At 52.3% G+C, this 23,927-nt stretch overlaps 11 protein-coding genes across 15 annotated transcripts; 5 read left to right on the forward strand and 6 right to left on the reverse strand.

Annotated features, from left to right (window-relative positions):
- Window positions 1-1,269: 1,269 nt before the first annotated feature.
- Window positions 1,270-1,629, reverse strand: PV09_03798 (uncharacterized protein; the record flags this gene model as incomplete). Its single annotated transcript, XM_016357046.1, has 4 exons — window positions 1,270-1,322; window positions 1,373-1,442; window positions 1,496-1,510; window positions 1,567-1,629. The coding sequence occupies 4 exons, from the start codon at window positions 1,627-1,629 to the stop codon at window positions 1,270-1,272; spliced, it is 201 nt and encodes a 66-aa protein (XP_016215135.1).
- Window positions 1,630-2,936: 1,307 nt separating this feature from the next.
- Window positions 2,937-4,266, forward strand: PV09_03799 (uncharacterized protein; the record flags this gene model as incomplete). Its single annotated transcript, XM_016357047.1, has 3 exons — window positions 2,937-3,071; window positions 3,126-3,416; window positions 3,470-4,266. 3 exons carry the CDS (start codon window positions 2,937-2,939, stop codon window positions 3,953-3,955), a joined length of 912 nt encoding a protein of 303 aa, XP_016215136.1. The 3' UTR covers window positions 3,956-4,266.
- Window positions 4,267-4,532: 266 nt separating this feature from the next.
- On the reverse strand, window positions 4,533-6,629 carry PV09_03800 (uncharacterized protein). Its single transcript, XM_016357048.1, has 2 exons — window positions 5,819-6,629; window positions 4,533-5,737 (listed from the first exon to the last, which is right to left on the reverse strand). The coding sequence occupies exons 1-2, from the start codon at window positions 6,146-6,148 to the stop codon at window positions 4,688-4,690; spliced, it is 1,380 nt and encodes a 459-aa protein (XP_016215137.1). The 5' UTR covers window positions 6,149-6,629; the 3' UTR covers window positions 4,533-4,687.
- Window positions 6,630-7,009: 380 nt separating this feature from the next.
- PV09_03801 (uncharacterized protein) lies at window positions 7,010-9,033 on the reverse strand. Its single transcript, XM_016357049.1, has 2 exons — window positions 8,862-9,033; window positions 7,010-8,734 (listed from the first exon to the last, which is right to left on the reverse strand). The coding sequence occupies exons 1-2, from the start codon at window positions 8,870-8,872 to the stop codon at window positions 7,486-7,488; spliced, it is 1,260 nt and encodes a 419-aa protein (XP_016215138.1). The 5' UTR covers window positions 8,873-9,033; the 3' UTR covers window positions 7,010-7,485.
- A 239-nt stretch (window positions 9,034-9,272) lies between these two features.
- Window positions 9,273-10,994, forward strand: PV09_03802 (uncharacterized protein). The gene is made up of 2 exons (XM_016357050.1): window positions 9,273-9,678; window positions 9,759-10,994. Exons 1-2 carry the CDS (start codon window positions 9,500-9,502, stop codon window positions 10,909-10,911), a joined length of 1,332 nt encoding a protein of 443 aa, XP_016215139.1. The 5' UTR covers window positions 9,273-9,499; the 3' UTR covers window positions 10,912-10,994.
- PV09_03803 (uncharacterized protein) lies at window positions 10,983-13,063 on the reverse strand. The gene is made up of 2 exons (XM_016357051.1): window positions 12,451-13,063; window positions 10,983-11,910 (listed from the first exon to the last, which is right to left on the reverse strand). The coding sequence occupies exons 1-2, from the start codon at window positions 12,710-12,712 to the stop codon at window positions 11,390-11,392; spliced, it is 783 nt and encodes a 260-aa protein (XP_016215140.1). The 5' UTR covers window positions 12,713-13,063; the 3' UTR covers window positions 10,983-11,389.
- A 223-nt stretch (window positions 13,064-13,286) lies between these two features.
- Window positions 13,287-15,659, forward strand: PV09_03804 (uncharacterized protein). Its single transcript, XM_016357052.1, has one exon. The coding sequence runs from the start codon at window positions 13,663-13,665 to the stop codon at window positions 15,145-15,147; it is 1,485 nt and encodes a 494-aa protein (XP_016215141.1). The 5' UTR covers window positions 13,287-13,662; the 3' UTR covers window positions 15,148-15,659.
- Window positions 15,660-16,522: 863 nt separating this feature from the next.
- Window positions 16,523-18,126, forward strand: PV09_03805 (uncharacterized protein). The gene is made up of 2 exons (XM_016357053.1): window positions 16,523-17,440; window positions 17,516-18,126. Exons 1-2 carry the CDS (start codon window positions 17,042-17,044, stop codon window positions 17,732-17,734), a joined length of 618 nt encoding a protein of 205 aa, XP_016215142.1. The 5' UTR covers window positions 16,523-17,041; the 3' UTR covers window positions 17,735-18,126.
- Window positions 17,939-20,851, reverse strand: PV09_03806 (uncharacterized protein). The gene has a single exon (XM_016357054.1). The coding sequence runs from the start codon at window positions 20,709-20,711 to the stop codon at window positions 18,114-18,116; it is 2,598 nt and encodes an 865-aa protein (XP_016215143.1). The 5' UTR covers window positions 20,712-20,851; the 3' UTR covers window positions 17,939-18,113.
- Window positions 20,852-21,000: 149 nt separating this feature from the next.
- PV09_03807 lies at window positions 21,001-23,579 on the forward strand. 5 transcript variants are annotated; one of them, XM_016357056.1, is made up of 7 exons: window positions 21,001-21,326; window positions 21,388-21,447; window positions 21,503-21,618; window positions 21,674-21,961; window positions 22,035-22,226; window positions 22,283-22,620; window positions 22,677-23,579. In XM_016357056.1, the coding sequence occupies exons 1-6, from the start codon at window positions 21,121-21,123 to the stop codon at window positions 22,369-22,371; spliced, it is 951 nt and encodes a 316-aa protein (XP_016215145.1). In that variant the 5' UTR covers window positions 21,001-21,120; the 3' UTR covers window positions 22,372-22,620; window positions 22,677-23,579. The 5 variants fall into 5 exon arrangements, with proteins under 5 accessions (XP_016215145.1, XP_016215146.1, XP_016215144.1 ...); XM_016357057.1 differs by having other exon boundaries at window positions 22,694-23,579; XM_016357055.1 differs by having other exon boundaries at window positions 22,283-23,579.
- PV09_03808 (uncharacterized protein) lies at window positions 22,626-23,624 on the reverse strand. The gene has a single exon (XM_016357060.1). The coding sequence runs from the start codon at window positions 23,579-23,581 to the stop codon at window positions 22,706-22,708; it is 876 nt and encodes a 291-aa protein (XP_016215149.1). The 5' UTR covers window positions 23,582-23,624; the 3' UTR covers window positions 22,626-22,705.
- Between the last annotated feature and the right edge of the window lie 303 nt (window positions 23,625-23,927).

Below are 23,927 nucleotides of genomic sequence, written 5' to 3' on the forward strand. Positions count from 1 at the left end.
AGTCAGGAGTGCAGTTTAGGCATAGGCATAGCTGTATGCACAAACTTTCATGCTAGACATGCTTTACCAGAGGCTTTTTACAGTAGTCTTACACGTCAGCTATTCTAAAAGAACCCAATATGTCCTTTGCCGCAGGATCTTGGTTGAAGGTATCGCTGCATCAACATAGAACGTCTCCACTGAAGGGCATTTGGCATTAATTTTCAACAAGTAGAGGATCTCCGCGAAGCATTTCACTAGGCGGTAGCCAAAAGCCGTGCGCATTCCAACTAGGAAACAACTTCAATGCACTTCCGTCAGCTGCACGTTAGATTCACGTTTCAGGGACTGAACGCCGAAGTTTGTTCTGGTCAGTGATTGGTAAGTTTGTATGATAATTAAATCTAGAGACTGCTGGCAACTTCGAGGCTCTTTCATAAGCATAGAATGATCCCGCAAATCCAGATGTTGTCTACAACAGTTAGACTCTAACGTCACCACGACTCGATATTCGACCGAAGAACCGGAAATTTCGTAGTTAACAAGGAAATTTATGTGAGGACATTTTGAGATCCAGCAAGAGACCAGATTCGCATGAATCGAAATGCCCGGGAGTATTTTCTGGCTGACTTGAAATTTGAAGAGAACGAAATTGGCTGGAAGTACAATGAATATCTCATCAAATGCCTACAAACAAAACCGAAGCGACAAGATGATCTGAAACTGCTATCGGCCGTGGCACGTGACCGATTTTACGGTTGTTTGACATAGCTGATTACAAGTATGGAGTGAGGAAGCCTAATCAGATTCGTTAGGGCACAAGTTAAAGGCCGAATCACTAGACCGCCGTACTGAAATATGATGCATGCGGTCTTCGTGATGGCGAACTTTTTGGCATATTTGCATATTGATTCGCGGGGGGGAATATCCCGTAGCCAAAGGTTTCCGAGACGCGCCGTGGGTACAGCGCTCAGATTACCGTGCTCTTGTCGGCAGAGACAGAATCCATTCATACTGGCCGCAATTTCCATGTCTCACAGACCGTAAGGGAGAACAACAATGGAGTATGACAGAAAGCTAACTCATTGCTCCGAAACTACCTAAACTCCTCTTGAAACGCTTCAAAACTACTAGTATCTCCCTGGAAAAGGAACCGTTCACTCCTTCTCGCAAGTTCGAGAACAATTCTAGATTATACAAACGCGCGATTCGTGAAATTCGTTATCGAAGGTTGAAAGCCTCATTGGAGACGGTTCGCAGGGAGGGCTTCATGGCAAACGAAATAGCCATTCATTTCTTCTTCCCGTCACCAGCAGCAGCTGCGGCTGCCTTTCTGGCATCGGCTGTCCGAGTTTAGCTTATATCTTAGAAATTGTCGCGACTATTTACTTACCTGCAGCCTGCTTCGCTCTCATGATTGCCGCCGCGGTTTCTTTCTGCCTCGCTTGCTCGGTGCCGGAAGCCTAGATGACTTCGTGAGCCATCATCCAAAACAACTAGCTCTCAAAATACATACAGTGGTCTTCTTAGGCTGTGAACGAGTCAGGGCTAGTCTCATATCATATTGGGGGTGCGGTGCAAGCCTACCTTGTTTGCGGCCTTCTCCAGGTTCTTCTTCCTCGCCAACTCACGTTGGTTGCCGCGAGACATCTTGGTTCTGAGATTAGCTTTACTGCGAGTTCACGAGTTACAGTGTCAGAGCTTGGGGCTCAAAATAGTCAGGACTTGCGACGGCGTTGCACGATGATCAGTGGCAGAGTCTTGTGCGGTGGAAGATGCCCTGAAGTGGCGCATTTATTTTGGTTTAGCGCCGTGACGATGGCGCGAACCTCAGCATCGATCACAAGTCCTCGTCCGAGGTCACGAGAATAGTAAAACTGCAACCATACCAGCATTCAACAGACCGTTGAGGAAATGAGCTTTTCTATACCGCGCGCTCCGAATAAATGCGTGAAAAATAACCGCCAAATAATTTCGCCGACTGTGGACTGACAGATGCCTTGGGCACGTCCTTCAGAAATGGCACGAGCCGCTCGGGCCTGTTTCATGAAACTCTGAAACAACACTGGACCCAGGCGTGCTGGACGCGTTCAGCCAATCCCTCGCCTCATGCGCAGATCCCATCGAACGCTTCATGCTTCCGGCCCGCTTTATTCGCTCCATGCAGTTGCCTGGAGAGCATCATCCATAGGACAACGCCGGGCCTGAAGGACAGCCCGGGTTCAGCGATTCCAGCAGATCTATCTTACTCGAACGACATCCACCTTTCTAGGCGGCTTTTCACTCGCGCTTGGCGAGTCCTGAGGAAACGGAGCTAGCTACGGGACAACGGGATACCAGTCGATGCTGGAAAATGTCATGGTCTTTGGCGACTTTGCAACGCTTCCCGAACGAGAATTGGATATGTGACTTGGGCGTCTATCGTTCGATAGTAATAACATACGTCTCTCCCAACTCCTGCCTTATGCTGATTCGGGGTTTCTCTTCAAACACTCATGCGTGCTCTCTTTGCCTAAGTCTACTTCTTTTCTTCTTCTTCTCTTCCCCGCCACTCTCTCCACAATTTCGATCACATCCTTCAATTTTTCTTTGACAGAAAATTGCAATACCTCTCTTACCTTGGCGCTCCGCCCTTACTCCCTTGTAATATTGCCTTGCGACCCGTGGTATCCTGGCACAGCTTCTTCATCCTCGTTATAGCAAGCTTTTTTTAACGTTGATCACCACACGTGGCGCAGCGGCTGCAGCAGCCATCATCTCGACCCGCTCCAGGCTTTGCCTTCAGCAGCATTGCTAGTCAGTTGACCCTTGAGGCATTTCGTTAGGGTGATTGCACTGTTCGTTATAGTTAAAATGCGTGCGTTGGACACTTTTTTGCTGCCCTCTCTAGGGAACTTTTCACTCACTCACTTATAGTCAGTTTCCTCAATTTTCGGGCGTCGGAGAAGTCATCCGACATGCCTACCAGCAAGCGTCTGGCCGGCCCAGGCTTTATCATTCTAAATGTCTTGCGGGCGATGAACATTATTGGCTTGCTTGCCGTCTGCGTAGCTAGTTTCATTATGGTTATAAAGACGTTCACAGCTTCCAAGGTACACATCTTCACACTCCACAGAGGAATCACATAAAGCTAATAAAAGAAACAGTTCTTTTTCTTCGATGGCGCAACCCACATTATCACAGCTCTGTCGAGCATGTTCCTTGTTGTTTCTGAGTGTTCGCTCTTTAAGCGTTGGTACGAACGCAACTGGCCGGTCCTGAGCAATTCCCATGGCTTCAACTTCCTTGGTCTGGCCATGATTATCCTGGGTAACAATATCCTGGGAAACCTTAACAAGGAGGCCACGAGCCAGAAGTCTCTTGGTCTGCCATTCTGGCGAATCGTGATCGGTTCTGGCGTAATTGTCTTTTCCCTTGGCTTCATCAACATCATTGCCGTGAGTATATAGTGTCCCTGGTGACTTCTGCATCCTGTACTTACCAGTGCTAGTCGCTTGTTTTCCGCGACCGCAAGCTCAAAGTCACTGCGCGTCAGATCCGCTCGAAAGGTGCCGTCGCACTATCCGACGCTGAAGCCCGAATCGAAGCTGGCAAGCCAGGAAGCATAATGACTTCTTTTCCCAGTAGCTCGTATGCTCCATCAAGCAATTACTCTCAAGCGTCGCCAATAAAAGTCAAATCGCCTGTTCGCCGCTTTATGCATAACGCACGTCAATCAATTCTGCCTTCCTATCGTTCTGAAGTTCCACCGTATCCTCGATCGCCCCCAGGTGCTTACCCGGCGAGCCCAGTCAAAAGCCCGTCGCCTGCAGTGAAAGCTGTAAGCAAGAATGACGCCACTGGGACCTCACCCAAAAGCCCACGACCACCCATGGAAATCAGTGCACCCCTGAACGTGAACCCTCAGTTCGCACATCTGGTGCGGCCAAACATGGCGCATCATCCTTCACAAAGAAGACCTGATGGATCTTTTTGAAACACGAGATTCAAACACGACGGCGTTCGGAGTTCTTTGGTGGATGCTACATATATGATACCATCGTTGACAAACGTCTCTTTGTTAGCAAGCGTTGCTTTTTTGAATTCCTGGAAAGGACTTCTTTCACACCTGTCTTCGTTCTTAATGGCTACGATTACATGTCCATGCGGCCGAAAGACGATTCCAGAACTGCGTCGCCGGTTCACATACTCTCGTTGGAAAGAGGGATCAGGAAGAAACGCCGGGAAACATTCTCCTCACTAGCTACAGTTCGTCTGTTAAGATAATCATACCGCTGTTAATACCTGATTGACACGTTGACACGAATTTTTTTTTTTTTTTTGAGACGAACTCATTCCCTCATCTCTTCGACATGATTTGTAGTTGACGCAGCACACGGTGCTCACATTGCCCAGACCAATTGCTTGGCTATGCAAACCGTCTACCTCCCAGACTACGTGACTGTGTAACACGAGGGTTGATCAGTAAAAAAAAAAATAAAAATAAAAAATTACTGCCTCTGGCGGGCGGCGAGATGAGACACGAAGACGAAGATAGGATCGGCGATGGAAAATGTGTAGGAAACGGTTGAATTTTACAGTCACGTTTGCGTGAGTAAGTGCCCGGATGCTTCGATTTACATACACACAAAAGATGGCTTGGGGGGGAGTGGTTGTGCTGAAAAAGACAAAACCGAACGACGACAGCCAAAATTTTTGATCCTCCCGTCTAGAACCTCGACTCGACCTTGACCTCGGTGTCCTGCAGAGCCCAGTCGCTGCGAGCCTTCTTACTCCGGACAGAGTCAGCCTGTGCCTTGGTGAAGCCCTTGGCCTGGGTGGCCGGGTTGTAGCCGAGGCCGGTGATCTTGGCGACCTCTGCGTCGCTGACGACGGGGGCGACGCGGCCGTCGGGGCGCTTGTAGACGGTGCAGACGACGGCACCGCCGAGGCCCAGGTTGTGCTGCAGAGCGGCGTCGGTGTTGGGCATGGCGCGGTTGTTGGCCCAGCCACGCAGGTGCCAGACGAGCTCGGCACACTGGGCGAGACCGGTGGCACCGAGTGGGTGACCCTTGGAGATGAGACCGCCGGATGGGTTGATGACGCATTGACCGCCGTAGGTGATGCCGCCGGCGCGGACAAGCTCGTGGGCCTTGCCTGGGTCGGAGATGCCGAGAGCGTCGATGGTGACCATTTCGTTTGCGGAGAAGCAGTCGTGAAGTTCGACGACCTTGACGTCCTTTGGCTTGACGTTGGCCTCCTCGAGGGCAACCTTGGCAGCCTTCTTGCTCATGGAGTAGCCGACAAGCTCGATGGACGACTTGTTGAACAGGTTGGGAGAGTCGGTGGCGAGGCACTGGCCTGCGATCAGAATGGCCTGGCTCTTGAGGTGTGGTCGCTCGTCCAAGAACTTCTGGGAGACGAGCACGGCAGCGGCACCGCCGTCCGAGGTTGGGCAGCACTGCAGCTTGGTCAGAGGAGCGTGGATCATGGGCGACTTCATGATCTGCTCAAGTGTGTACTGATCCTGGAACTGGGAGTATGGGTTGTTTTTGCTGTGTGCGTGGTTGAGGCGGCCAATCTCGGCGAAATCCTCGAGCTTAGCACCGTACTTTTCCATGTACTCGCGGCCGGCGTTTCCGAACAGCTGAGCGGCACCTGGGGCGTTTGTTACGCCACGAGTCTCCTTCATGATGAGGTTGGTGGTCAGAGTTGGATTTGTTCGGTCCTGGAAGAAGGTCTGGAGAGAACCTGGGAACATCTTCTCGAAGCCAATGACCTGCGGATTTCGTTAGCCATAGTACGTGCAAAACGTCGAGCTCTGGTCTCTGTTTCATTTTATTTTGCTGGGTATACATACGAGCACACAGTCAGCTGCGCCGTGCGAAATCATGTTGCGGCCCATATAGAGACCGGTCGAACCGGTTGAGCAGTTGTTGTTCACATTGTAGATGGGGATCTGGGTCATGCCGAACTGATAGAAGACACGCTGGCCGCACGTCGAGTCGCCATAGCAGTAGCAAGCGATGCCTTGGTCCACGTCGTCGTAGTTAATCTTTGCATCAAGCATGGCCTTGATACCCGCCTCGAAACCCAGCTCGGTATAGTCGACCTTGCCGCGGGGCTTGATGAACTTGGTCATGCCCACGCCGAGCACGTAGCACGGCTCCGTACCCTTCTTGTTGACCATGTTTGACGATGTGGGTGGGATGTGAACAGGAAATTGAGGATTGGATGGTATGAGATTGTATGGAAGAGGGAGGAATATGCGGCGAGGTTAAGGATATGAAGTAGATCTCAAGCGGTTTAAGCTCGGGTAAGTGGCAATGCGCTTAAGTCGATGAAAAAGGCCAGGAGCCCAGACAAGACGCGCAGGCGACGACAAAATACCGAGCTTGCGGGTGGACGAGTACACGGGAAGCCAGACTACTGATCTGCAGCCCAGAGCCTATATGTGATTTGCCATTCATACAACTTTCGCCGCCGTCGCCGCGGGATCTTGTCTTAAGAGCTACGACTACGTGCTGTGTTGTAGCTCCTCGGCTGTACATTTTTTGGGGGGGGGCCTGCTGGAGCAACCAGCGCGTTTTGCGGGGTTGCTTATCCGGCACATGTGCCTGCGACAGATGTGGCGGCTTCGTAGCGAATTACCAGGAATTGCCGGCGCTGGGCCACGACGAACTGCTCAAGCGGCTCCAAGAACGTGACCTGATTCGAAAGGATCGATGTCAGATCGGAAATCGTCCGCCGCATGTTTAGTGGCTCGGCCTGTGTTATACGCACTCGACCCCCTATCGCTCAGCACTTTTCAGCATGATGCCCGTTCATGACAGCTCGGTATCTCACGCTTGTGAAAGATCCGCCGGACACATCAAGTTAGGTTATCGGGTTGGCAGCTGGTTCGGAGAGCGTCGACAACGGTCGACGGAGGCACAGATATTTGCAGGTTTCAGAGCAGAGAATCGAGACCAAGATAAGCGAAACTCGTTGGATGAGAATCTGACAGCGCAGCCTTTGTGCTCGATATTCACACGACGAAAGGATTTCTAGTGTGGCGTGCTCTGCCGATGAAATGATTTTATTCCTTCAATAGCTTTTGGATATACAAGTTTGTGCTCAGATCAGCCTTATGAGTAAGCTTTGAAGGGTGTGCTTGCTGCAGAACACGGTACACATGCATAAGGCATGGCAGGGTTAGCATATGTATCCCTTTCTACCATCAAAAGGAGGATCTTGACACGCCTAAAAATTTTCTTTCCCACGGGTCCTTTATAGTCCCTTATTTCCCCTAAGCCAGCGAATTCCCTTAGAGAAAAATCCTTCAGGATATACATAGTCGTACACAAAATAGGAATAACACCTCAAACTTTTAGTATTAAAAGATGAGGGGGAAAAAAACAGAATTCGCTCTTATCCAACAAAAAGCTCACAAAATCCTGACACGTGAACCTAGATGGAGGCGAAGCAGATCGGAGTCTCTTGACGGAAAAGAGAAAACGAGACTTTGTATGGATTTTTTTTTGTACTTTAAAGGCGCTCACGCATCGATCGAGCGAGGACACGGGCAGTGCTTATGGGTACGCCAGCGTTAACCCAAAGCTCGTCGGGAACGTCCTCGCCTCGGTTGAACCGCTCGCCAATGGTACGCCAGATCTCTTCGGTATCGCATCCGTTATCTTCGGGCACAGTGACGGTCGTGCCAGAGGAGAATGCGGAAGGTGCTCGAGACGAGCTGTTGCTACTTGAAAATGACCTCGAAGCTGCGTCCGAAGCAAATGAGGACGAGGCGGACGGCAAACGGTCGTCCGGGGCAATGGTGGCCAGCATGGTGTTCCAGCTCTCCTCCTCGGCTTCGTCTGGCTCGACACTGCGATTTCGATCACCAAGACCATCGTGGAAATCTTCGATTGCCTCTTCGACCGTGTAGGCTTCAATAACGGTGCGTTCTGGGCTGTGATCGTCGATATTGCCATCGCTCATGCGACGCAGTGTGCGTCGCTCCATTTCGGGGACGGATAAGCGAGACGAACTTGGTAGGGAAACTCGCGCAGTGCTGGACGACATGGTGTCTTGGATGGGCTGTGGCGAGCTGGTAAAGCGCCCCGGAACGCTTATAATATGCGGCACGGGTTCCGAGTCGTCACGCAATCTGGACAAGCTGATGAATGTAGTGGATACGTCGAGATCGTTGTATGGCAAGTGACGGTTGTAGAAGTCGGTATGAAGTCTATTGAGGCGTCGACGCTGCTCGTCTACCTGAAGGCCCTCAGCTTCGAGCCGCTGAATCTCCTGCCTCGCACGGAGCAGACGAGCCTGGTAACGGTTGATGGACCGCTCGTATTGAGATGTGATGGGCAAACCTGGGTTCGCCGCGGGTACATACGGCAGCCCGTAATCATTGGTGATGACGAGGGCAGGCGTCTGGTCTCTGCTCTCTGTTTCGCTTGCGATAGCATGTGCTTCGAGCAACTGCCTATGCTGGTTCCGCAGGTGAACTGCGCTCTCCTGTAGGTCGTTCAGCCGCGCATTGAGCGAGGACAGGGAGAGCGCGGAGGCGTGACTTGACAGCGAATCCAGCGTGGCGATTTGGCTCCTACTCCTCGCACCCGAATTCGTGGATGACTGCGAGTTGCGCGAGACGGGCAAGAATCTGTGCACGTTGTCGCGCCGGTTTGCGCGAGGTGGGATGCGTCGCCTGATCGCGCTGCGCGCGGCACCGACGTCACAAAGCGCAGCGGCGGCAGGTCGTGGTGAGGAGGGAGGCGAACGCCATATTCTGCGCGCAGAGAGGTCACCATCAACACGTTTGTTCGTTAGGACAGGTCGGCGCGCGCGCTGTCATGACAATGCACGCGCCAATCGGTTGCTTGGGGGGGGGGCTTCGCTTTGTGTGGTAGACTTACGGAAGGCCCATTTTCACTGGCACCCGCAGTGCAACGGTAACGGGCGAATATTAGCGAGAATAGAGTGGAGACGGCGAACGCGAAGCTGTCAAGCAGGCAGCACGAGCAAAGAAGGAAGAAAAAGATGATGCGTATGCGGGTTATGAGAATGGTGTGTCGATGCGGCGGCGGGCCTTGTTTGATGGAGGGCCTGGGGAACTGAGGCGAAGCGGTTTGCAGCAGCGCGTGCGGCGACGGCGAAGGGGGCAGGCGTGGATGCGCCGTTAAGGTTTCGCTAGCTCAAGTCAAGAGTCCACCGCGCCCCCAGCCCGCATCGGCCATCCAATCACGCCTCATCTTTCCCCTCGTCCGGCGATCGCCTGCAGCACCGCATGCGCGCTAACAGTCCTCGACTCTCCCCATACCGAATGAGTCAACCTGCGCTGGGTGAGGCCTCTTCCTCCGGCTTTGCAGAGCGATACCGAGAAGCAGACAGGTTTAGAGTGGGCTCAGGCCACAGCGCGTGCGGTGAGGATACTGCTGGACAGCGTAGTGCTGGCTAGATGGTTCCCGTAGGCTTCCGGTGACTCGTTCTATCCAAGAAAGAGTGACAAACAAGAAAAAATAAATAAAAAAGAGCCTGGAGTGCGGAGCGGGATATGATCCAGCTCGGCCTTCGCAGGGCTGCGCAGCTATTCAGAAACAATCCCCAGCCTTGGCGAGCCGTTCACGTAGCAGGCACCAATGGCAAAGGCACAGTCTGTGCCTATCTGTCGGCGTTGCTGCACAGCGCCGGCATCACCTGCGGTCGCTTCACGTCGCCACATCTAATCGACAAGTGAGTGTCGAAAGGCGCGTCTGTCTTGCGCGCGCCTTTGTTCATCCGACCCTGCGACCGCTGACTCCAGGACGCGACAGGTGGGACTGCATAACCATAAACGAGAAGCCCGTATCAGAAACCCTGTTCCGCGAGGTCGAGGCAAACGTGTTGCTACGAAACCGTGAGGAGAACATCGACGCGACTGAGTTCGAGGTGTTGACAGCTACGGCCTTTGACATTTTCACCCACGAGAATGTGGAGGTCGGTGTTGTCGAGGTTGGGATGGGCGGTCGAGATGATGCTACCAACGTCCTCAAGTCCAAATCTCTCACCATTATAACCCGTATCGGGCTCGACCATCAAGCTTTCCTTGGGAACACCGTCGAGGAAATCACCCGCCACAAATGCGGAATCTTTGTCAAGGATGTGCCTGTGATTTACAGTGCTGCCAACCCTCCTTCCGTGGTCGACGTCATCCAAGATGCAGCCTCCAACGTGGGAGCTGGTCAGCTGTGGGCCGTGGATGCTAATTCAGGACTGCCCACCATGGAAGGCGACAAGTGGCAGCAATTTCTTGAATCTATCGACGGGAGGGACCAGCAAAAGATCGCAGTTGGACAAGCCTGGCTCGCATACAGGTACTTATACTCCAAGCTCCGATCGGAAGACGAACACCCAGAACAAAACCAGCTTGTCATGAATCAAGCACGAGATGCAATCATGAACCTTCAGTGGCCCGGTCGCATGCAGTATCTGGACATTGAGGCCCTCGTTCCAGGAGCTGGTCAGATCCTTCTTGACGGCGCGCACAACGTTCAGGCTGCCGAGACACTTGCAAAAGTTGTAGATCACGAGTTACGAGTGCGCGACGGACAGGGCATCTCTTGGGTCATTGGATCTACACAAGGCAGAGATATCGCTGAGTATCTGCGGATCATTCTCCGCCCCGGTGACCAGATCGCATGTGTCGAATTCGGACCTGTAGATGGGATGCCATGGGTCAAGGCGCTATCCGCTGAAGACATTCAGAAAGCCGCTTTACAGACTCATCCTGATATCGAGGTAGAATGCTTTGGGAATGATATCACGAGAGCATTACAATGGGCGGTCGCATCCAAGAATCAGCTAGCTCGGCCTTCGGTCGTTACCGGCAGCCTTTATCTCGTCTCTGACCTGCTTCGGTTGCTACGTCAAGCTGGCAGTGACGAACATCTCCTCGGTCCCCAGCGTCACAATCAGGATGCTCATTAGATATTGGATGAAGTAGCGCCCTCACGTGGCTGATCAGACTTGAGAAGCATAGAAAAATAAATGTAATAGAGTGTGGTAACGAGTGAAAAATTGTCATTTTCTCTGTTAAAAATCCAATGCGCCCCAAAAAACGCTTGTAACGTTCTTTTGACGATGTGGCATTCATGTCGCGGCCTGGTAGAGCTACACGCAGAGTGTAAGTATGCGGGTGTGAGGGCGCACATGATCTTTGGTATATTCAATGACAAATGTAGAATGAAAAGAAGCAAAAGCTCTGCAAAATCCCGCCACCCAGATGTTCGCCCGTCCCAAGGACAGTTAGAGTTTCCCGAAAGGAGAGCGATTTTCGTTTCAACTCTCAAATGTGATCGTATATATCACCGGAAATTCACTCCGTCCTCTATGCAATGCTTCCCAGTACGTTCCCAGAACATTACTCGTATGCTGTTTTCGGTATCATAAATCATGGCGATGAAGCTCAGTCGTCTCGGTCACCCTTGTTTTCACTATGTTTACTCCGCTCGTCGCTCTTGTACTTTTCGAACAGTTCCTCCAGAGTTCCTTTGCTGACTACGCTTCCGATTTTGCTCCCGCCACCAACTTCGCGCTCGGTAATCAAACCTTTCAACCATTTATTCTCCATCTCGAGTTGCTGCACTTTCGTCTCGAGCATGGCAGCCTTCTCTGTCATCTCCTTGGCAGTTTTTTCAAGGGCCTGCTCGCGCTGCTTCTTCTTCACGCGGAAACGCGCGCTAGCGGCCGTATTCCGTCTGCGCTTATCCTCTTCAGCGGCTAGGCGTGCACTTTCATCGGCAGTCAGGGCCAATTTGCGTTTGTCTCCTACGCGGGGCCCTGCAACACCGGATGGGGACGTAGCCGATGATGGTGATGTGATTTGAGATTGTTGACCACTGGGAAGCGAGTAGTTCAAGCCATTTCCAGATACAGAAGGAGTATTTAGCGAGCCAAAGTTGTTTAGGTCGTCGAAAGTGAAGTTTGCTACGAGTATGCGTTAGCCATGATCCATGGCAGTTGTGGAGTTGCGGAACATGAACGGAACCAATGATGATAAATGTGATGGGCATGCATGTAACGCAAATTAATGTCCAACCTCTCAAATGCGGTGTTGTTTCGATCACGATGAGGAATCAGCCAAGTAAAATTGCGTGATGAGGAACGTGGGGTTGTTCTTGCATGGGTTTATGGTTGCCCCACCCATCATACAACACAAACTGACATGACGCTGTTCTGGGCTGCAAAGGACGACAGGAAAGCCAGTAAGCAGTAAGAAAGTCTTGTTTAGGAGATGTACAATGTGATAAGGGAAGGCGGGGTTGCAAAATGAGCTGTGTATGAAGGAAGGGGGTGACAACTGGCGACGTGATGCAACTGAGTAGGGAAAAGAGATGGGTGACAAAAACAGTGACAATAGTGGAAAAGAGACGAAGTAGATATCCAAGGCGTTTGAGAAACATTTCCAGTGGGCGGAATGAACGAGATCGAAGATGCAGGCAAGAAAAGGGGCTTGGGAAGACGTACTGTCCAAGAAACTCTGGCCCTCAGCTGAAGGCGCCTGCCAGTTTGCCGCACTCGACTTTGCGTTATTGGCGTCCACGTCAAAATCATGACCAGGCAGCGGGTTCAGCTCGCCCATGTCAAAGTCGAAGAAGTCGGTCGTCGCGAAAAGGTTGAGGTCATCGTTGACATTGAACAGGTCATCGGCCGGCTGCGAGTCAACCTGATTCAGATTTGCGATGAATTGCGACATGTTCGGGCCCTTTCTCGCAGAGTATGTTGACATATTTGCGACGAAACGACTACGATCGAATGATTTTAAACTTTATCGCACCGAAGGCTCGGTGGCCGTCAAAGGGAGGGTTTTCACTCGTAGGATTCTGTGAGCGCTTGGAAGTCCCGACTGGAGGATTCAAGACCGTGTAGTGACACAACGTGAAGGACCCGACGGCTAGACTAGTGCGAGACAAAATTTGCTGGTATGAGGGGAGAGGAAGTGCGACCACGGGGCTGTTAAGCGTGTCTCTCGACGAGAAAGGCCCGCAAGAGAGAATTTAGTGGTGCTGGAACCGTCAGGTACAGAGGGTGTATGACGAAGAGGTGATTCAAAGAGGCTCGAGAAGTTTGACGATCGGCGTGGGCTGAAGGATGCGCGGTGATGCCGAGTTCGGCTTGTCAACAGGCGCGCAGATGACTTCGGACCTGGCACGTTGATTTCCAATCCAAATGCCAGCCAGTGGGGGTTACACGGTGCCCGGTGCCTGGTAGCCGCGCTTGCAGAACCAAAATACTAATCCGTCACGGAGTTGCGAGCTTAGGAATCGAGCGGCTGAACAGACCGCGTACCGGTAGATTGAGTGAATCGAAGTTCAGGAAGGACCGGTTTGCACTGTGGCCTTTCCGCACTTCTGCGCACACGCATACACAGGACCGTAAAGTCTGCTCGAAACTTTAAGCGTTTCTCATCCGCTTGGGACGCAGAAGGGCTTCCCCGTCAAAGCCGATTCTTTGATCCGCAGCCAGATGCACCAATCGTGGCCCGCTTGCACGGAGGACGAAAATCTCATCGTTCCGGAGACAGCTCGGAACGGCTTTGGTCTTATGCTTGATTGGGTATTCGCATCCGATGCCCTGGCTGGACGCGTCCTGCGCCAAACACCAAGACACACAACAACACGCGGCTCGCTTCGAGGCTACAGTACGCCATCCTAACAATCGATACAAGAAACTGTCGGCATGGCTCCAAAGTCCAGAGGAGCCTTCACAGTGCCAACTACGAAGCCACTGTCGGATTCACTGCGCCTCCCCTCGAACAGCCCCAACGTCTGGAAGACGCTGTCGCGACTGTCGCGGCCTTCGTTGATAGCATTAGCCGCGCAGTGGTGCGAGAAGGACAATCTCAAGACATGCGGCCCATATATTCTAAGCAAAGGCGAGGAGGATGATCCCGAGGCTGCCTATGCCGCCGCAGAATCGCTCGCCGAAGTGAAGGCCTTATACACTGAAGATCTTCCATCGCGGAGGGGCAGCAAGCGCGAGGTCGTGGACAGGATACTGGAAGGAGACTGGCGGCATGGTATATCAATGAGGCAGCTGGCGATGGCAGAGACGCAGTACGTGCTGGACCACCAATCGGCAAATCGATGGACCGCCCTTTGTCTTGTTCCGCGCGGCGACGACGACGAAGGACGCGAAGAGAAAGTGCGACCGCATCTACCACGGCTGCACGCTGCCACCTTCTTGCGTAGCCTGCAAAACGAGATCTCACCCGTGGCAAAGGCGCACTTCCACCTCCATAGGCCAGACACACTGCCCGTCACCGTGCTAAGGATCTATTTGCATGACACGCCGTACAATACGACGACAGCACTTCGCACCGTGTCTACAAACGGCAGGTCCCGGAAAGCCGACCCTTCCGAGCCGCCAAAGTCCATTTTTGTTCTCTTTCCTTCCGGCACTCCGTACATATATGTCTCACTTGCATCCTCGGGGGCACACCTCACGGATCCTGAGTCAAAATCGCTGCAAAAGTTCGTTGTCGAAGCCATACCTAAGGCACTCTCAAGGCCCGGTAGGCGATTTGAGATACGCTCCACAGGGCTGATTGCACGATCGCTTACCGCGCTGCTTGCGCACAGAGGCGCAGAGGGGACAAATGCCGCCGCGGGTGGATGGTCCATCTTTGTGACGGACTCAAAAGGTCGGAACGCGCTCGACTTTACCGACGCGAGTGATGTCGCAAGCAGAGACGAAATCGAAGATGCAGAGGCGAACAAGGAGAATCCAGCGATCTTGCCGGGATTAAAAAAGCGAATCTTTTCACATAGCGACCCAACGAGTAACTTGGATGCTCGGGCGCGCAAGCGCCTCAAGCTGCTTGCCACCTCACGGTTTGGCAACTACGCGCTTCCAGAGGATGGGAAGAATCTACATAATTTTTCGGTACAGATAAAGGATTCCTTCGATCGACGTCCCGAGGCGCGAAAAATTTCTGAAGACAGAGTATTCGTAGATGACAATGACGGCGGAGTTCGGGAAGGAGGAAGTTTTAAGCCAGAGGTAAGGCTGACATTTCAGGGAGCCCACGTTTTTGCTGGTCTCAGAACCTTGGTTGAGAAGGGGGTAATTGATGGAGGGAGGATGCCCGGGTGGATGACAGGCGAGGCAGGGGTCAGTGTTGGTGTTGTGAAGGAAGGCCGCATTGAAGTGACGAGTTTGTGACAAGTGCGGCTCCTTGTTATGGATTGGAATCAGCACTGGAGCTCTTTGTTGGGCGTTTGATTACTATGAGATACCCCTTCGGGAACGGTCCGGGCATTGACGAATACGATAGCTATTATGATTATGAGGCTGTGATGATGAGCTCGATATTCTTCATCGCCTCTTTCGTTACGAAATGAAAGCGGGTCGAGGTGGCAGTTAGCCATTTGGAAAGCTTCTTGATTCCTCCCTTTTCGGCTTCTTTTGTTGAGCTCGGCAGATTGTGTGCTTGCATCAGTCCTGACCAGCCATCCGCGCTCAGCTTGTCTATCTCGAGCCATTCATTCGATGCACGAGATGCCTGTCAGCAGGACAACAACTCAAACCATAATTCCTCAGCATGCCCCAGAGCCGAACCTCTTTTGGGTTGTCGCAGGACCAACGAGTGCTCGGCACAGCGGTCCGTTTGTTTATGGGGCTCGAGAGAATACATTCGGTATTAAAAGAGGACCTCTTCGCAAACTCTCCTCGCGAAGAGAGTGTGAAGATCAACACTACAAAGGCAGTTCTCAGCTGAACACATCAAATATTACGGACTCAGCATTTGTAACGGCCAAGCTCTCGTCAGGACTTGAGATGTCTGATTTTGCTGAATGCGAACCTTTGCTCACCATAGTCGATACCCAGGCAATGCCACGAACAGGCGGAAAAGGGATGAGCGAATATCAACAATCGGCGTGATATATTTATCTCGAGTACTCCAGAGTCATCTTGCTTTATCATCGGAAGACTCCCATGTCGACTTTAAGGCCAGGTCCGACGAGATAACTTGTCAATTCGGACTGCCTCACTCACGTCTGACAGAGGTGGGATCTTGTCATCTGTTTCTGATGAACCCTCTGTTGTAATGGGATGTCGGCAGATGAATGCAAGGCAACAATACCGTAGAGACAAAATGCAGACTTGCTGCATGATAGTTGAGCGATAATCTCACCGCCAGACCTCCGCTCGTATCATCAGTACGGTCAATGGTCCGGACAAGCCCAGGCGGCGCTATTTCAGGAACGAGCATCCGTGCGGTCCGCCAGCATTTGGTGGCTGAACCACAACAGTCTCTCTATCGCCTGGCATGCTCTCCGCGATTTTCCAGTCCCTCAGTACATACTGTGGCATGTCTGTCTCAAAAGGACGTTTCTGGATGGACAAAGAGTGAGACGCAAAAAACGCTTGGCGAAGCTTCAGGAACAGCGAGTGACGCGTCCAAAGTCCCCTTTCCCCGCAATGCAGAAGGTTCGACCTAAGCGTTGAGGTGGCCCCAGCTCCTGCCGTCGATCCACTTCTGTGCTATCTCAACAGGCGTTGAGCAGCCAACGACCAGTTCCAACAAAACTGTGGTCGTCACCGTCGTACGGCCCCGTGGCAAGAAGACAATCAAGCCGCGATGATAATGGTCTTCGCAATGGGTCACAGGCTGTTGAAAGTGAGCTGTGCGACGAGTACGCAAAAAAAATCTGGACACAGTGAGGCTGAGAATCTGGGTTTCCTTGGCTCAACTCTGCTACAAGTCCATGTATCAACGAAGCCACCGCACTGATGACCTCAGCCCTATGTCCCTCTCCTTACGATTCATCTGCATAATAAGCCACCGTATACCGCTCCTTTGAGCGGACTTCTTAAACTCCGTAGTCTCTCCTGCACGCTCACACCAATCTTACGCACCATTACCAATCTCTCGGACACGGACGCCCGTGACCCGTCTGTATACAATCTGCTGATCACCTACCCCTCTCGCTCTTCGGACTCCGCCCTCACACCACTTCTATCCACGGGTCTGAATCCTTGTGAAGTCTATCTTCGCCGAAACAGAAAGTATCTCAAATCTCTCCTCATCCCCCTTCAAAGCACAAGCTACACAATGGCCGCCTCAAGAGCGAGCTCTCTTCGCGCTCTCAAGCATATCTCAAAGTCTACGTCCACTGTTACTCAGCAATCCCGTGGTCTTCGCATAACCCAGCATGTCGAGGCCTCGCCGTACTTGACCACCCAAAAGCCATCCCTTACCCGTGTGCAAGCCGCAATCGACGATGCGGCGGCCGAGAAATCGAAGGCAACGGCTGCAGCGCCCAGCAGGCAGTTCAACACCTCGCGCTCGTTGAAGGCGGTCAACGATTCGAGTACGATTGACTTCGCATACCTTCCTGACTTCGATCCGGATGCGGGAATGCCGGCGCCAACTGTGCGCGTGCCTCTTCTGCCTGAGAGCTTGTACCCCCAGAGCACGAAAACGAACTACACAAAGGAGGAAGAGGAGATTGTACGTAACACCACCGCTATGCCTGGTTGTCTTGTTTTCGTCCTCCGCTGTCGTGCTAACCGACGCGCTATCTAGGTCATGCGCCCGGAGATCAGCCTTGCCTCCGCAGATTCGACCCACGTCGCTCCCCCCTCCGCATTTACCGACGTCGTTGACAACAACGCAATTGACTTCGAGGGGGTGGCGAGTGCACTCAAATCGAAGGCTGGGGCAGTTGTCGAGGAGACGAGCGAGATAAAAAGGCTGTTCAATGGCTTGTTAGACGACATTTTTGGCGCGAAGAAGACGGCGTAGCCACCCCCGGCCGACGCACGCGTTGGGACGAGCAACAGAGTTAAAGTGCGATGCCGTTTTGTGCAGCGTAAGAGTATGAATTTTTCAACTTTCTCGTTTTTTTGACGACGGTCGTTCAACCAAAGGCTTTTGTTTGGGCAACAGGCGGTTCTTCATCGGCCAAGGAGGCATAAATCAGCCAACCTGTCGAGTCAGACAGTGAGATGAATCAAGTATGGAATCATTGTAATATCAGTTTGTCAAAGCTTTCGCGACCACTTTATGGCAGCGTGCATTCTACCTATGCCTTCATCCAGGGCAGAGTGATCGTGTGGCCAGGTGTCTCTCTAAGCGTAGAGTTGTGGATGTCATGGTTACCCAAACTCGCCCCGAATCGCGGTCATCGATTGAGGCTCAACAATCCCTCAACATACTTCCTGGCATCCACACCAACTCCCTCGGCAAGCCTGGCTGGCCCCCATCCGCTCCCAGTGTCCTTGCCGCTCGAATCACCGCCTCCACCTATACCTAGACTCCATATTCCGCTTGTAGCACGTGCTTTGCTCTTGCCCGAAGGCGCCGCGTCGCGTGCTCGACGTACCAGAATCGCCTCTCGAGAGTCCGCTAGCACAGCTATATCTGGGTCCGTTTCGTCGTCATGAGTGGGGAAATATCCTTTTTCAGCATCTATCATCGAGGTCTTGGAGGTTGGGGTGGCATCAGTGGATAATGTTTCAAATTCAGCTTCGGGTTGCTGTTGCTGCTGCTTTTCAAGGTGCGCCTTATCATCGAGGCGCATCCAGACAACCCACCAGCCCCGTCCCGTCTTGACACTCCTCTCAAGCTCACGCTCCCCGGCCTCGCCAACCACCCCAGGCATAGGTCGCGTGCTGCGAATAATTTCGAGGATTGCCGAGTGCACGTTGAGCGCCTCTGCCCTTGTCCATCCCTCAGGTATCACACTGCCTCCTGGAGCCAATGTCAGACCCTCTGCTGCTAAAGAGCCAGGCACCGGTATGTTTGGTATACTGGCGTGGATAGTGAGTGTTTTCGGATCATACACTAGATCGAAAATGGGCTGGTTTTGGCTCCCTGGTTTGAAGGATGTTGTCGACGGGGGGACAGATTCTGGAGTCGCTGCCGCTATACGAGATGCAACGTGTGCAGGTGACGTGCTTGCACTTAGCGGCTTGTGTAGAGGAGCGAAGAATGTGTGCAAGTTCCTGTAAAAGCTGGGAAGTGACAAACTTTCTGTGCTTGGATGAAACAAAAATGTGTAAATGAATGGTCGATGCACATAGACAATCACACGTACTCTGGAGCGTTTTGGCTTGTCAGATGACGTGGTGGGCGGTCCAGGTGTCTCTAACGGCGATGGATCTAGCTCAAGTTCTTGACGCTTATCCTTCACTATTTCGACATGGAGTGTGCGTACGGATGTGCGTTGGTTCCATTCGTCATCCCCCGAGTCATTTGATACTAAATGTGCTTCGTCGTTCAGTTCTCCCTTCAGACCAATTAAGAAATGGCCGTTTTGCTCAAGTTCCATTTGTGTCTTCAAACGTTTTTCTAATTCAGCCTCGGGATCCAGGTCTGAATCAGCCTCTGCCTCGGGCTCCGGATCTACCTGGCGCAGGACAGGTTCTGGTTCATGTTCGGCTTCTATATCGAGTGTTGTCGAGTCCTCACGTTTGATTGGAGTCGAATTTCTATTTGTACCCCAGGCAGAGCCGTAGCCGAGGGTAAGATATCTTGTCCATATCGAAGACTCGTCTTTTTCTGTATCTTTCCGTTCTGGAGCCGCTTTCGCCTTTCTTATATCATGAGACGACGTAGCTCGCTCCAATGATCTCTCTACAGCAGATACGATGGGTGGTGGTATGCCTGGAGGTGTTTTGACTTTTGGTGGTATTGGTGGTTTGTTCCTATTTTGCGCCAGAGACTCTGATGAATGTTTATCAGCTGGTGCTGCAGGCTGCCGTCGCTTTCTTTTACGTCTATCGTTGCTTGGAGATAAACCAACGCCATATGCAGACTCTCCATATGCATAGATGTCTTGAGTCCAGCGGCTGATATCCCGAAGAGATGCTCGAGAAAGTGCCCCTACACCGGAGAAGACAATACCATCGCCAGCTTGAGCATGATTCCCAGCGCCAAGCCATATATCCAGCTCTTTCAAACCCTGTGCATTTTGCCCTTTGGATGCAGACAGTTTTAATCCACCAACTTGTGCACTAGATGGCTCCCCAAACCGTGAGACAGTCAGATCCACCAAACCGTCTGTCCGTTTTGCAAAGTCTTCCAGGACCTCCCTCTCCCCACTGCCCCATTCTTCTTCGCCAACGCCCATTCCGAGCTCGCCGCCAGCAGCAAGCTTAAGTCCCCCAAACACCTCAACGGCAGGATTCCCATGCAGCAGAACATCCCAGTTGTGACAAAATCGATTCCAGAATCTCTCCAGCAAGCCGCAAAACTTTTGCCTCGAGAGCTTGTTGTGTAGGGCCGACAATGAGGATCCGTTGTGGAGCAAAAAGGTGCGATGACCATCGACGATCTGCTGATGCAATAGCTGGGCTGGCGCTACTTCACGGCTAGAGTACTCATACTTGGAGCTCGCTGTCTCGTGCTCTTTGCCCTTGGAATCACTCGATGCAGGCTGCGCATTGGTCGGTACCTTCGTCAAATCAATACTTGCCAGGATCCACCAATTCGCCTCCAGCTCGTGTACCACGATGCGACTTTTTTCTGTGTCGATGCTGTCGACCGGCTGCCCGTTGGCGAAGCTTTTTGCAAAGTCCACCATGCCCTGTGCTAAGCCGATTTGGCGGAGCTTCTCGTTCTCATCGTCCTGAAGAGCTCTTGCACCATCTTTCCTACGCTCCTTTACCGACCTCGAAAACCAGTATACTACTTGGTCCCTGAATGTTTCGTCCGTTCGGCCTAGCTCGGGATTGTAGATAGCGAGGAAGGACAGCTGAGCTGGCACTAGTGTGGTCATGATGAGTGGAAGAGCAGCGTGGCTGTCGCTGTCAAACAAAGAAGTGCACTACAACGTAGCTCCTGGCATAGCGAGGAGAGCATGTTTACCACCAAATATCATTTCGAGCCACAGTTGGGATATTGGTGTGAACGGTGGAGCAATGGGATTTGATAGAGATGCGATCTTAACGCCTCGATCGGACATGGATCGCATGCAAACAGTGCAGCTTGTGCGAGTCATGGGCCGTGCTGCTTTGCCACTTACAGTATTGGGGACGAAAAGGGCACTGGAACGAAAGCAGCGCGACTGAACGTTCTCTTGTGACCAGCAAGCGAAATTTCTGATCAGTATCTGCCTCCGTAGTGTTTTTAGTGTTATTGTGCCTTTTCAGTCCTTTGATTTCTACTTGCTAAACATACGTTTCGATATGAGCAGCCCCGCTGGTAGAACTAATGCCTCCCCACATCACCATCTGCGAGAGCGAAAACGCAAGGCTGATCCAAAACGAGAGCAGCCATCCAAGTTCCAATCAAGCAACACTACGGACCTTAATGATGAGCCAGTTGAAATAAAGAGGCCCATAGCAAAAAAGACGAAAACAAACAAGTCCTCAGCAGAGCAACGATTGAAGCGGTATGGAGCAACTTCACGCCTCCTTCCCAAACTGAGCTGTAGCGCTCTAATCTTTGACCAGATATAGAGAAACTGCTCCCGCTTCTATTCAAGCAATTTATGAGAGGGCGTTGAGCCAGCGGTAAGCTCGCAGGAGCTCGTCGGACGATTCCCCAGGCACTAATGAAAACAATCAGCATGTTTTGCCTGGATAGACAGCGAGGAGGAAGCGAGGATTGTCCCACCGAAGTTTTGAAGATAGCGGGAAGCACTGGAAACGTATACACCGTGAAAATCGACCGGTTACCTTCCTGTCCGTCTCTTCTCGCCCCGTTCGAACGAAGGAATAGCTGATGACGTGCTTCCAGGCGACTGCCCACACGCGAGAAGAGGCAACGAGTGCAAGCACGTTCTCTTCGTTCTGGTGCGCGTGTTGAAGGCCACGAACTACTGGCAGAGGGCCTACTTGGCAAGTGAGCTTCGAGAAATCTTCAGCAAGGCACCCCCCATCGTCCCTGTCGATGCGGAGAGGTGCGACAACGATCGCAAACCCATCCACGAGGAAGACACGTGCCCCATTTGCTTCATGGAGTTCCAAGACGGTCTCGAAGGGACCGTGTATTGCAAAGCCGCATGTGGCAATAACATCCACAAAGGTAGGTTTCCGCGACTTCTGCGTATAGATTTTTGGCAGGGCGACGACTGATGTTTGCCTTTTGTTTTCCTTAGAATGCTTTGATCAGTGGGCTGCGAGCAGAAAACGTTCAGCCGCACCGGTAACATGTCCGTTCTGCCGATCCAGATGGATTGATGCAGATGGTTCACAAGGCAGAATAAGCATAGATATGTTGAAGCAGCGTAGCATCAACAGCGAAGGGTATATCAATGTCGCTCAGGATTTGGGCATATCGACCCAGCGCGGTAAGCCCCAGGAACAAAAGATGCCTTTCTTCCCAACGCTGATGGGCTGGGTCTAGACTACAGTACTTATCACTCCTTCTGGGTCAGGCGAGAAGCGAGGAGGGGTGCAGACGTCGGTGATTGGTATGATCCTGACCCTTTTTAGAATGGGATAAAAGGGTGGGCGAATTCTGTACCTATCAAGTTGTTGTGTGAATCTCAATGCCTCCACGAGGGAGTTCCTGGTGACTAGACTGAGTCTGAGCAGCTGGTATGCTGGGAAAAAGGTCATCAGTTTGCGAGTATAACGCCCTCCCTTATGGTGCTCATCCATACCGCGATAACAAGTATTCTGTCGAGCTCGACGACTGTCAACTTCAACATTAGGTAATGAGGCTCTAAGAAAACGGAATAGGTATGTCAGAATATCTAAAGCCTATCAAATGAGGCAGACAAAGCTAAAATACTAAGCATGTTAAAACACACAGCTATCGCCTCCTCTACTCCCTCTTGATGTTTCTAACTACCTGCTTCAAATCATCTTCCGTCAAGCCCATCTCTTGTCGGCAGTAGTTCCAAAAGTTACCGTACTCCTCCTGAACCACACTCACGAAGGCAGCTGCAATCCCAGGATTCGTGCTCCCAAGGTTGATGATCCCTGGCTGCCGCATCGCGTCGTCGCCGAGCCAGTTCTTGAGCACGGCAGTCAGCATCTCTCGCTCAGGCTCAACCCCTATCCTCGTCAGGCTGTAGTCATACCCGATCAGGTCAACGTCATGCTCAACGAGGCCATGCAGGAGAATGGCCATGACTCCGGCCCGGTCTTTGCCGGCGGTGCAGTGCCAGAGAACGCCTTCCCCCGGCCGATCTCTCAGGCGCTCGAGAATCTGCCTGTAACGCGGGGCGAAGAGCTTCAAGATCTCGATGTAGTCTGCCACGAACCCGGGGATCCCGCCGCCGGCAACGTAATCCGACGGGTTGACGTGCCGCACCGGCGTCGTGGATTCCAGCCAGACCATGTCCACGCCCTCGATGCCCGGCTCCGGGAACCGTTGCCGCTCGCCTCGGTGTCTCAGGTCGAACACGGACTTGATGCCCAGTTCGTCGCGCAGACGAGCGAAGGCGGAAGGGGGGATGTTGTGAAGAGAGCCCGAGCGGTAGACGAGCCCTGGTTTGATGCGCGAGCGGGGGAGAAGGCCCAAGTCTCTGAGGTTCAGGCTGCCCGGTAAAGACACGAACGGCGGTGTCGCGAGGCCAGCGGCAAGAATGTTGTCGGGGATGGTCTCCGCCATGGGAAGCCGAGCGAGCGCCTCGAGATCGACCGCTTCGTGAGGCTTGACATCGGCCTCGTGAACGGGAGCCGCAAGATCTGACATATCTGATTTTGCTCAAATATCTTTCTTTCTTTCTTTCTTTCTTTCTTTTTTTTTTTTTACTTCGTCTCTGGAATCTCTCCCTCGTGATCGCAGCCTTGGCCGTTTCTGTGTTTTGAACCGGCCGGGAAACGACGGGCGTCTTTTCAAGATCGTCCCCTTCGAAGCGATGCACCCCTTTATATATAAAGATCCGCTTCTCGCGTCCAGTCTCTGACGTCGTTCACCGCGTTTCTACGTCCGGCATAGCGACCGCGCGAGGACCATGAGAGCAGATTGCGGCGCTACTGTGTCGAAGGCCGTCCCGGAAAGGAATACGAGACGCGCGCAGTGAGAGCGCTGACGTGTT

Source organism: Verruconis gallopava (genome assembly GCF_000836295.1).
Source record: "Verruconis gallopava strain CBS 43764 unplaced genomic scaffold supercont1.10, whole genome shotgun sequence".
In the NCBI taxonomy this organism is placed as follows: domain Eukaryota; kingdom Fungi; phylum Ascomycota; class Dothideomycetes; order Venturiales; family Sympoventuriaceae; genus Verruconis; species Verruconis gallopava.